Genomic DNA, 13,699 nt, shown 5'->3' with positions numbered 1-13,699 from the left:
CACATTAAAGGTGGAAAAAGTTTTGAAATTATTTATTGTGGTCCCATTTTTTTATATCACAAAAACCTAGCATTTAACAGGGGTGTGTACGCTTTTAATATCCACTGTATATAGTATACAATGACTGGCCATTAACATTCAAAAACGAACATGCTGATTGGTCAGGCCCAACCAGCATGACCATTGTAAATCAAGTATATACCAATAGAAAAAAGTCTGGTCACCCAAACTTTCTATTAATATATGCTACCGCAATTTAATTAAAAAAAAAAGTAAACTTAGAAATCCAAAGACTTCAAATGAAAGAGAGAGACAGGACAGAAAAAATACAAGGTCAGGTACGTTATGAAAAATGTACCTCATTCTCCTTATATTTTCTCTGTCCCTTTTTCTCTGGTACATTTGAAGTCTCCAGATTTTATTATTTTTTTTATTAAAAACAAAAAAAAGCAACAAAGATCTTTCTTTCTCTGTTGCCTCCTTTCCACAGCACTGATATATGCATTAGTCCCAAACACCTGCACAGTACATCAAGAAAGTCCCATGATACTGGGGAAAAATATGGAAGAGCAGCATGGTGCCATTATATAACAACATTATTTAAGAAGAGTAACATTTTTCTTAAATAATGTCATTGTATAACAGCAATAACCTATAGCTGGGTATGGGTAATGTTGATTTACCCATGGTTGACTTTATTTGGTCAGTGGGCAAACCACACCAACCGAGGGTAAATCCAGCATTACCCACACACAGCCATGGATTATTGCTATAGTACAGGTTCCAAATATTTTATACATTCTATAACAAGATAGATATCCATCCATCCATCCATCCATCCATCCTCAAGATAGGTATAATATAGCAATAACCCACACCTGGGTGTGGGTAATGCTGGATTTACCCACGGTTGGCATTGCCCAAGGGACCAAACAAAGCCATCCGTGGGTAAATCCAGCATTACCCACACCCAGAAGTGGGTTATTGCTATTATACAATGACATTATTTAAGAAAAAAAATAATTACTTTTCTTAAATAATTGCATTGTATAATGCTTCCTTGCTGCCCTTCCGCAGCTGTCTGGTATTCCGTGAAAGTGCTGATGTACTGCGCATGCCTACGCAGTACATCAGACCTGTGGGAAAAAGCAATGGAGAAAGCAAGATCTCTGTTGCTTTTTACTGTTTTGCTATGTTAAATGGGTTTAACATAGTGAGACAGCTTTATTTTAAAGCTGTCTCACTATGTTAAACCCATTTAACATAGCGAGACAGGTTTAAAAAAAAAAGCAATGGAGAAAGCAAGATCTCCGTTGCTTTTTACACACTGTGTTGCTATGTTAAACTCCTTTAACATAGCGAGACAGTGTTTTAAAAAAGACTTATACTAATGGAAAAAGTCCGGACGACCGGACCTTTTTCCATTAGTATAAGTCGATTTACAACGTGCATGCTGGCCAATCAGTGTGCACGTTTTGGAATATTAATGGGGGGTCATGGTATAATAGTCCTTATTTTTTATTTTGTTAAGTTATGCAATTTCATTATCTCAAACAGTGCATAATTTTGTATAAAAAAATAAGACACTACAACTTAATTGCTCCTTTCCCAAGGCATGGAGCCAAATGTATAAATGAAACAATCTAATATAGTGAAAACAATAAAAATGACAGCAAAAAATGAATAAAATACTGAAGAGCATATGCACTGAGATGTACTTAGTCGACTAACAACACTAGTGATATATTCCATAGTTCCCCTGAGATGTTTTAAAGATGGAAGCCAAACTAATATATTAGACTTACTGATGCAGTAAAAACTGCAAGAAAACCCAAGCCAAGCTAGAGCTTTCAGTGTGTGACATCTTAAACCACCTGTAATGGAGGCCCATGTGATACATGAAAATGACGCCTTAAGGATCTCAAATGTTTTAGCTACTTGGCTTCTGAAAGTCTTTGTGGTTACATTCAGGCCAATAAAGCCAAACCCCACTAGCTGTGGACATGTGTGTTTTGGCCTTTTTATTCACTTTGTTAATATTATAGAATAAGTCAATAGTCTGTCTATACTTCAGAAACACATGGTCTTTATATACTTCATAACGCATGATCTTTAAATCCAGCTGATACCCATAAACATTACGCTACCTGCAAAATATTCCAAATGACATTCAAGCCAAAGGGTAAAAAGGTCACACAGATAAATCATTGTAAAAACTGAAAAAAAAAAAAAACTCAAGCTAGAGTTTTTTCACTGTGTAATAATTTAAACCTCCTATAAGGGTGGCCCATCTGATATATGTAAATGGCCCTTTAAGGACATCAAGTGTTTCAGCTATATGGCTTCTGAATGTCCATGACTTTTTTTTATTTTTTAAGTCTTTATGGTTACATTCATGACAATTAAGCCAAACCCCACTAGCTGTGGACATGCAGGTTTATGTCTTTTTATTGACCTAATCAGTATACCATAAGTGGACAGTTCAGCTATACTTCAGAAACACATGGTTTTAAATCCTGCTGATACCCATAAAGATTAATGTGCCTAAAAAATATGTAAACTAATATGGGTGAGGAGGAAAACAGCATCAATTTAGAGTCTACTTCCTTCAATTGTGCCTTGCAAATAATTTGAAGCCCTTTGACCAAGAAGTCTAGAGGACAAACTGGGAAGTTTATGTCAGTAGTTTCATCAAGTACTTCAAACTCAACTCTATATGGTGAAATTACCTATCTTATAAGATGACTACCATTTTGCTGGTAGTTGCAGTGCAGGAGTTCTTTGGTTATTTGTTTTGAAACAAGTCCAAAACTACATTGCAAAATTTTGCAGCAGTCATAAGCAGTCACTATCGCCACAGAAATTCCCAAGTATTGGAAATTGTGGTAGCATTTCTGGGAGCTGGCAAAGGGATGCACTAAACATGATACCACATTCTAAATCCTGTAAACATTCTTGTGGTGGTAATAGCAAACTATTTGCAACATGGCAGGTTACAAACAATAGCAACTCTGACATGCTTAGCTAGATTCACCAACAAAAAGTTATTATAAGCCATTCCAGTCAAGAAAGCCAGACTCTACATTGCCTGATTGGCTGTATACGTGCATTATCAAAGCCTGTTTTGTGACAGTGTTTACCTTTAGCCTAATAATTGCCATTGATTTGGCAGTGTCAAGAAGTCTACAGCTAATTTAATTGCCAGAATCCTAAACACTGGGAACACAAGAGAACTATGACAGGGTTATCATATGCATAAAAATGAAAATCCTGTGCTTTCTAATGGCATCCTTCAAGGTAGCATAAATATGCCAGACGATACTAGCAACAAGGTAGCCCTGAAGAAGGCTAGATATATAAATAAGTGATTGCTGACAAACTGAGGAAACCATCACTTCAACATTGGAAAACATGCTTGGAATTCTTTCCTCAGTATCCTTTTTTCTTTACAGAATAATCAATAAGAAACAATAAACAGTTAAAATACAGGAGCTGATCTATGCTAATGTTCACAGAAATTAAATGTATATATAGATAGAAATAGTATTATGAAGTATTACCAAGAATTTAAAAGTAATGCAAACTATACAAAGCAATGAAAATTGATTAACAATGATTTTAAATAAACAGAAACATGAAAATGTGATAGAGGTTTATCCTTTAGACAGGCTAAAGATGCAAGCTGACTGAAATCACTGGATTTGTGAAACTAGGTTTGTCTACTTTGGGAAATAAGAACTTTCCTTGTCTGACAAAATGAGTCAAGATGAGGAAGGCAGCATGACTGTGGTAATTACTACACAGATGATGTAAAATAAAGGGGCAGGAAGCATGATCCCAGAATGTTTAGTATTTTTCAGGTTGTTGGAAACAGTGGTGGAAATAATAACCCAACATTCAAATATGTTTGGAAAATGAAGGTTTAAGCATTAAATGGAGGCAGTGTCATGCTGGACCATACAATGCTGGCATAAGGACAGTCCCAGATATGGGACGAAATACTTTGGATTTGTTGGCTCATATCTGCTAATGGTGATGTTTCTTCCTTCAGTCAGTTTTGCCATAAAGTGTTCTTTTTTTTCTTTTTACTAATATCCCATAAATACCCTCTAGGTACTGCTTAAGCCAGTGGCTTTCTTTAATGAAATTAGTGCCTTATGTGTATATTCTATGACAAACCATTACAAATGAGAACAATGATTAAAAAACCCACTTAATAGTCCTATCCTATACATTTTACTGTTAAATATATAATAACTTGTGCTTCCCACTACAGATTTGCATCATGTGAGTAGTTAGTCAGTGTTGCACAGAGAAGGCCTAGGCAGAAGCAGCTTAATTCTAGAAGCCAGATCCCCATCCTTAATTTGAGTTTACAGGATCTGTTTTTTAATGTGTCCTTGGTTCCATCCCAAGATATACTAGACAGCAAATGTCTGTATCTCAAAGACAAAATGGTCTGTAGGAGGTGAAAGGATGTGTATGGCACTATAAAATAATCTGGGACAAGAAATTGTCTTTAGACCACCTTTTCAACCCATAACAGACACAATAAACATTTTCCAGCAGTATACTTGGATTATCAAGTCATAGTTAAGGTGTAACATTCATAAAAGGGAGATGCATAATTTAATACCTGATACTTAGAAGTCCACCAAGAAAAAGGAAGTGGTAGAAGCTTCTGGAATTCTAAATGATTTGCAGTCTCTGGAAATACTTTTGTTCACACTGCTTTTCAACAATAACAGTTTTGTAAACCTTTGTAAAGTATGTAGTAAGATAAAAGAGACACTAACTGGCAACTGGGTTAAAAACAGATATTCATCTGCAAACATTATGCCCCTGGTTACTTCTTTCTATTTCCAGCATCTAACATTCTGAAAGATGTAACCTAAATGGAAAGTGGTTTGGTTGAAAGTATTAACCCTGAAATACAAGTGACAACCTTAGTGAGTACTTTTTTTTTTCAAAAGAAATGTGGTGAGACATTTTTATTCATAAGGACTGAAGCTTTACTCAGATTACATGCACTGTAAGGTTGAAAGGTGAATTAAATCCATGTGTTTTTATGACTGCCCCAAAATAATGCCAGATTAGAAAGGAAATACAACTCTTAAAATCTGGGATGCAACTTCATTATGGGCAAAGGTGCCTTCTGTGCGGAGTCTGCATGTCCGCCCTGTGGTCGCATGGGTTTCCTCCAGGTGCTCCGGTTTCCTCCCACACCCCAAAGACATGCTGCAGGTGGATTGGACACTCTAAATTGGCCCTAGGTGTGAGTGCACGTGTGTGTGTGCCTTCTGTGGAAGGTTGGGTGCCGGGCTGGCAACTCGACACTGTAAAACTCCACTGCCAGTCATGAGCGGACAGGTGATCTGCTGTGGCGACCCCTAACCGGGAAAAGCCGAAAGAAGAAGAAGAAGATCATAGATAACACAGCCAAGAAAAGTGTTGAGAGCATTAATGAAAGGTAAACTGTTAATTAGTTTGTATTTTATTTTAATGGATAGGTTCAACAGACACTTCAGTAATTACCATCATATGACCTAATGGGTACATCAAGAAGACTGCTATATAAAATCATCAAAACAAAACTGAACATGGGAAAGAAATCATCAAACTGATCAAAAAGAACAGAGCAACAAATGAAAAAAATACTCAGTACTATATGTTATTGAATCAAAAGTGTGTTATGTTTGCATCAAAAACCAGTTTAAAGAATAAGTAAAAAATTGTGTAGTAAATGAATGGAATTTTTACATTTTCAATCTGTTCTAAGAAAATGAAACCATTCATTTGTGAAATTCTACAATTATTCTTTTAACGGTTGAGTTGTGCCAGGCTTATATACAGTCCTCAGATACCATCTAGCCTTAATCACATACACTGTCATGCTTTGCTGCATTGCAAAACTGACCTTTTTACTGATGGCAAAGCACTTACCATTATCCCATTACCATGAATTAATTAATATACCTATCACCCCAATCATATTTACATTTCTGTGACTGCAAAATACACACTGGTAACAAAAGTGACATTACTTATTATAGTTTTATCAACGTAGCTTCCTAAAATATATTAGTGAGCTGTGCCTTGTGTGCTTTCAAATGTTTTGGGAGATTTATGGCAACATGGCATTAATAAGAATATTGTCTCTTTTATCTAAACTCTGGAACACATAAATCATCCTATACAATCCTTGTGAAGTGTGCAGTATGGTATGCATTTTTTTAACCTTACCCAAGCTCTTTGTCAGCTGCCATCTGGTGTGGGTGCAGATTTCTTCTCCGCAATTCAGCCATCATCATTTCAGCAATGTGCTGCAGTTCTTGGAGGCTCTTCTCAGGGGCTGCCCCATGACCAGTCAATATTGCATTCAAGCTGCTTGCTTTGTCTTTCACAGCTGGGAAACAGAGGAAAAATAATAAGCAATTACAGACATTCGGGAGGTATGTAAAAAGTCAATCAGTTATCAAAACAGCATCACGTTTCCTCTCTTTTGTGCAGGATATTTTATACTCAACTATGGAATGAAGGTTGCTGGTTTGCTATCTTCTACTGTGCTGGTTTAAATGCTCACCTGAAAAGCATGTGCAGTAACAATAACAAATATTGGAACTCTATCTTTTCATAAGCGAGTAAAGAGAGAGCAAATCATGGAAATCAAATCTAAAGTATGCCACAAAGCACAGTTAACACCCAAATAGATGTGTACCAAAAATGAAATGTATCAGTCTCTTATGAAACTGGATGGCAGTTAGCTGCTATTATGCTATACATATACCTTTACATTATTTTTATATGAAATTGAATATGTATTGGCACTTTATACATTTAGTGTGATTTGCTAGCCATATATTCCACACTTAGAAGTTAAAATGCTTCTCCTGGACTGAATGAATTAACCTCTCCCTTTGTTTTATTCTTTGTAGAAGACAAATGCAATTGTTAATATCCAAGAGAGTCAGGTAGTTTAAAAAGGTTAGATCTGAAAGCTCAACAGTATAAACACAGTTTGTAGTTAAAATCCTAAGCAGATACTGTAGCTACGCTGGGAGAAAGAAGAGTGATAAATAGCTTTCAAATTAATTTCATAGCACATTATGTGCACGGACTACCAGCAAACGGACAATGCCATGTGTTTATGGATTCTAGAAGGCTTGTCCTTTTCCTGATCATTTCATGCTTCCAGAAGGCTTGTCCTTTTACTGATCATTTCATCAGTAAGTCCATCATTTAGTGTACTGTATGTCTTCTGGTACAGGTCTTTACTGCTCTGCCTTAGTATTATTCTGCTCATGTAGCTCCATTTCTCATCATGCCCCTTTACTCATCTGTGCCAACCCTAACACTAACGCTGCCCCTGCCTCTACCTCCTACACATTATGTTTCTTCATTTCCCTAACAGCACTGTTATTCAGATAATGTTTCATCTGGGTTTTGAAAATGGGGTTAACTGATAGTTGGAGAGAAGTTGCCAATGCTTTGTTATTCTCTTATTTTGTTTGTCACACATATTTGTTGTTGATCATTTTTTAACTAATTTTAGTGGTGCTCATTCCTGTTGTTGATCAATACATTATATATATATATATATATATATATATATATATAAACGTATATATATATATATATATATATATATATATATATATATATATTATATATATCCTGTTGTTGATCAATACATTATATATATATATATATATATATATATATATATATATATATATTTAAATGCATATATAATTATATCTGTCTGTCTGTATAAGTGTGTTTCTGTGTGTGTGTGTCTGTGTGTGTGTGTGTGTGTATGTGTATATATATATATATATATATATATATATAGATATATATATATATATATATAATGTCTCTCTCTATATATATATATATATATATATATATATATATATATATATATATATATATATATATATATATATGTATATGGGTCTACCTGACATGGTCGACACTCATTTGGTCGACAGTTCATTTGGTTGACAAGCAGATTTGCCCCCTTCCCCAATGTTGTGCAACCCTGGAGTTGATATATATAGTTGGGGGGGTGTGGGGGGCGAAGCCCCCACCTAAAATGCTTGTCGATCAAATGAACTGTCGACCAAATAAACTGTCGACCATATGAACTGTCGACCATGTCAGGTAGACCCATATATATATATATATATATATATATATATATATATATATATACATGGTCACTTATAAGTCTAGCCATGCAACCCAAGTGTGATCCGCAAATCTGATTTATTCACGGGTGATTTACTGACTGTCTCTGTCCATCAGGGTCATAGGAGCCAGACCAGGGATGAATTTCCAATTAACCATCCATTGGTCCAAGCTATACTTAAATAGGGACTGAAAGGAACTCTGCTTCACATGGATGGGGAGCCTGTTCCAGAGAATGGGAATTCTCTGAGAAACATATCTATCTCTTCAACATGACCTATCTATGTCACAAGCAAAATTTGGGTCTTTTAATCTACTAGTTCTGACACTGTTTGTTTTGCAAATGTGCATATGTTTCATCAAAACAGGGTCATGGGATGCCTCGCACACCAGGCTAAGATCACCTCTCAGAAGTCTGTGTGATACTGAGCAAAGAAATAGGGCTTTGAGGTGATCAGTGTAGGACATTGTATTTACTCTCTGTATTCTTTTTGTAAGGAACTTTTGTGGATGTTCTAGTTGCTGCATGTGTCTGCTCAGGTACATATTGAAGGGGGTATTATATTCTATGATGGTTCTGATGATCTCTCAGGACCTAGATGCCATGCCCTTGCATATAAGTTGAGCAAAAAAGAAGGATTTTCTTACTACCTTGGACACATATTGGTCAAAGCCTAGGTTACTAACTATATGAGTTCCCAGATCGCTGACTACTGAATCACCTTGTAAGACTGGTTTATTGATGACATTATTACCTGGATTGTCAGACTTCCCAAAAGGTACTATAAAGAACTTCTTGTTACTGAGTTTTAAGCCATGGCTTTGGCACCAAGCATTTGTCTGCGTTAGACCTTCCTGAAGGGTGCTGTTACCTTAGGGAGACTCAATGACCGCTGACAGTTTGCAATTGTCTGTGCACTTGGTTAGCCAGAGGCCTTGGACTTTGGTTTTAACACCGATAAAGCAGATGTCAAAGAGGAGTGGCCCCAGCATAGAGCCGTGGGGGACACCCCTGGTGACCAGCCTCTTTGTGAAAGTGGCTTTACCAAATCTAACCTTCTGGGTCCTATCTGTGAGTGAACTAACTATCCAGTGTATTACAAAAGAGTTTATACATAGCTCCATAAGTCAATTGACAATGCCTGAGTGTGGTATTGTATCAAATACTTTAGCCAGATCTAGGTAGGCAGTATGCACCATTTTCCCCTCATCAATTGCCTTAGTGATCTTTTCAAAGAAGTCCACCGGATTCAGTAAGCATGACCTTCCTTTGACAAAGCCAAACTGGGATAGATCCAGTGTCTGGAGATCTCCTATATCCTTGTCCTTGTTGATAATTTTCATGATAATTCTTTCTATTAATTTACAAATGATACTAGTCAGATTAATGGGTCTGTAGGTTCCAGGATCTGTTCAAGATCCTGCCTTATGACGCAGTCTTCCAGTCACATGGCACAAAGACAGTTTTAAGACTATCTTTAAATAATGACTCAAAGGGTCCTAATAAGTTGTATTTTAGACTATTCAGGATGTATCCTGGGATGTAATTGGGGCTCACTGAGGCTGCATTCCTGGCTTTAGTGAGTGCACTCTGTGCATGTTCCCTAGTTATAGCTGGAGTGGTTATGTTTGAGGGCATTTTTGGTAGGATGGTCAGGGTTAAAGGGGAACAACGTTGGGGAATGAATTTGTCTGATAGCAGGTTTTCTACATTTGATTCCACCACAAAAAGCCAGGAATCCACTCAAAACAAGGATTAAAAGTATTAAATCGCTTTTACCATCACAAAAAAACCCCCGATAAAATCACAATGAACGATCTCTCTCTCTCTCTCTATATATATATATATATATATATATATATATATATATATATATGTGTGTGTGTGTATATTGCCTGGCCCAGTAAATGTGACACCATTAACCACCAGTTAAGCATATTGACATGGTTGCACAGAGTTTCTGACAGCAATTCAGAAAACGCTGCTGTGTTCTCTCGGTTTGGAGGGGACTGAAGTTTTAAAAAATATCATTTAATGAAAGGTAATTTGCCTTGGAATATTTCCTAACTGTTATTAGTTTTAATGGGATTATGGACTTAAGTTTGATTTCAAAGGTCACAGCTTTATGGTCAGACCTTACCTGGGAGAATGAGAGATGGTCAGGGGGTGCAGCATTCTCCCATATTTGTAAGCACAAAGTTTAGTATGTAGTAGCCTCTAGTGGAAGTATTCACCATTTGGTCAAGGGTGTATTTATGAAGTCTAAGAATCTCTGTGCCTGTAGATTTGAGATTATGTATGATTCCCAGTCTATAGAGGGGTAATTAAAGTCTCTCATTGGGTAGGGTGTTAGGTTGGATGCCAAGTGTCTCCAATAGGTCCAAGTATACAATGTGAGCATCTTGAGACATGGAGTGTGACCTATAGTTGGCTAGCATAAGGTACAGGATTTTGTCTGTTGTGACCTGCACAAGGAAGTTGGCTAGGATAAGGTACAGGATTTTGTCTGTGGTGACCTGGACTTGGAGGAACACCAGCAAGTCATCCTGTTTGATGACCCTAGAGATATGCTTGTTAGTGATGCATATTGAAACATCACTACCTTTAGCATTTGTCTGTGCAGCTACTGGTCTAAAAGTGTGGAAGGCATTGAAACCTTACACTGCTGGGGTACGCTCTGATGTTTTAAACTATGTGTAGGTAACTGCACAGATGTCTATATTCTTGAGCCTGAGGTGTAGTTTTTTTATTTAAGCTCCTATGTTCAGTTGTGTTGATTTTGCTATGTCGGCAGGTTTGTCAATTTGGCATTGCCTAAACAATGCACTATGGGATGGATAAAGACTAAGCCAGTATTTGAAAGCCTAGAAGAGAAAGGTGCAGACCATCCTTGGCAAAGTAATGTGATCTGCTAACCATGTCTGCCCAAGCTGACAAGTATGAGATCCTCATAGAATGACATCAGAAAAACAGCCATTTGATGAAATCAATCATTTTTTGCTCAGATTGTGGCATGATCCTCGGTGATGGTAATATGCTAGCAATGATAAGCTCACACCAGCCTGAGATGCACAGTCTGAAATTTCCATAACTGTTCTCTTTATATACTCTAGGGAGGTACATCTTAGGTCATTTACACCTTCATGGATTGTGATGGAATCATACTGGTACTTGTGGTGTAATGTCTTGAGTGTGTGTGTAATTTGGAGGATCCTGGCTCAAGTTATCTTCTCCTTGTTCAGCCTGGTTAGAAGGGCATCAGTACATTTTACAATGGAGAGCCCTGGGAAATGTGTTTGTTTGCCATAAGTGCTTAATGTTGGGAACTCCACTGAGAGTGACAGTGTGTGTGGTGTTAGGTGGTGTTTTTACTGAGTGCCTTTGGGCTTGCTGAGGAATAGCTTTGACAACAGGTGGTCTAGGCAACCTTTGTTGTTTAAGAAGATTGATTTAAGTGCCTCAGCATATGATAGTCTATGTGTGTTATGTGCTATGTAAGGTAGGTGTTTTGTGTGGCTTCAACAACCTGATGTGCATTTGCATGTGAGGGTTTAGCCTGCAGTGTCACTGTATAAGCACACCTTTTGCATACTGTGCCTGTTTCTTTAAGGATTAAGTGGTTGTCAGTAAACAAGAAAAATTGCTACATTGTCTCAAGATGCCCGTATCCACCAAGCTGGGTAGAGAGAATTTAGGAAATTGCATATCCGTATTGTCCAGTTCTTTGATTTGTGAGCTACAACGGAGTGATGTACTGGGGTTAGAAGGCTATTAAGGATGCTTTGTTGGTGCAGACTAATATGGGTCCTTTATTGAGGCAGATTTTACTAAACAGTACTAAATTCTACTGACTTTATTGTTTACGCAATACTGAATTCTGCTAAATCTGTAAGTATAATACCCAACTAGCTGCTCTAAGCTTGTTGGCGCACATTGTATTTGCTCTAAATTGCTTCTTTACAGGGTACAGTTTTATAGACTGTTCTACAGCGAAAATTTGCTTTCTAGATGTTTGCTACTGTACAGGGCACTACTAACCTATGCAAAAGTGCAGAATTTCTAGCAGCATAGAAAAAACAGAAAACTAAGTAATGTGCCCAGTGGCCAATAAAATGAATACAGTGAGTCCTTTTTGTGCATTTCCCAACTCATATAGACTAGACAAACACTTCCTGCCACATGATGAAAAAAAAAAAACAGTCCTCCTAATATGAAAACAGAGAAGAAAAGCCCCACAATTGCAATGGTACCACAAACCACTCAAACAACTAGTTGGAAATCCCTTCCTGAAGGCAATGTCAAGACAGTCTTACAACAATAGCTGTGAAAGGAAGAACATAGACAAAGACGTATAATTAGGAGACATGCAAAGTATCTAGCATTCAATATGTGGAGGTATAGTCTTCTCTACCCATTCTCTTAATATAATCAATGTCAAAGTCAGAACACTGTGAGTTAATGGAAACCCCTCATTGCTGCAACAATTTAGAGGAAAAATGCTATATGCAAATACATACGCCACTTAATGCCCAGGATAGGTTCAATCCCATACAACGTTAAGTGATGAGGACGTTAAGTGTAGGTTCAATCCCATACAACGTTAAGTGATGAGGACGTTAAGTGAACACCATATCCTTTGCACTGTGCTTCACTTAGCATGCTCCTGCACAAAGTCTGACCACATTTGCATCTGCTTAGCACAGTATGGACATAAATGCAGTCAGACATTGTGTGGAAGGACTTTAAGTGATGCACAACTAGCTGACTGACATTAGATGTAATCTTTGCATAAAGATTTCATATTTATTTATCAAGTAATTTATTTGCCTTCTGCTTTATATTATACTTGAATGCTCCAACTTACAGAGTTTTAATTAATACTGCATGGAGTTATGTCGGGGATTTTTCTTCCCGGCTCCCCTATGAGTTGAGGATCTACCCAGGAGGATAAAACTATGCTAATGAAATGGAGTAAATGCATAACTAAATAATCTAGTTGACAAGTAGAGAACAACTAGATATATAAATACAAAATATAATAATATTTTTAGTGCAAACTCCTTGAAAGGAAACAAATGCCAGAATACCACACAGCTGAGCAAAAAAAAAAAAAAAAAAAAAAAAAAAAGTTTAGGAATGGAATTAAGACTACATAGTAGATAAACTCTCTCAACTAGGCATCAATCCCTATGTTACCAGATGGGAAGCAAACTGGCTCACTGATAGAACCCACCTAGTCAAAATAGGGGAAGCCACTTCCAGCAGTAGCAAGTGCAATGCCCCAGGGGTTCAGTCTTGGGACCTCTGTTATTTGGGATACACTTTTCTGAGGTGCAGGCCAAAACCAGTGAGCTATGGCTGACCAAGTTTGCAGATGACTGCAAGCTGGGTGCCCTCATCAATTCCCCTTGTGATATGGACAGCCTCCAAGAGGGTCTCACTCAGACAAATGACTGGTGCCAGAAACATGGCCTCAAGCTGAATACAAAAAAATGCATCATCATC

General features: G+C 37.2%; 1 protein-coding gene across 13 annotated transcripts in view; it reads right to left on the bottom strand.

The window, feature by feature from the left end:
• Window positions 1-13,699, bottom strand: part of LAMA2 (laminin subunit alpha 2) — a 4,753,606-nt gene that overhangs the window by 1,230,592 nt on the left and 3,509,315 nt on the right. For all 13 annotated transcript variants that reach the window (XM_044064325.1, XM_044064371.1, XM_044064344.1 and 10 more), the window contains one exon: window positions 6,244-6,406. In XM_044064325.1, coding sequence (XP_043920260.1) covers window positions 6,244-6,406 — 163 coding nt within the window. The remainder of the gene's footprint in view (window positions 1-6,243; window positions 6,407-13,699) is intronic.

This window comes from Protopterus annectens, chromosome 1.part0 (assembly GCF_019279795.1).
Source record: "Protopterus annectens isolate FY-2018-M chromosome 1.part0, PAN1.0, whole genome shotgun sequence".
Lineage (NCBI taxonomy): Eukaryota > Metazoa > Chordata > Ceratodontiformes > Protopteridae > Protopterus > Protopterus annectens.
Note: the sequence above shows the minus strand (reverse complement) of the source record. Positions and strands in the feature narration are given on the sequence as shown.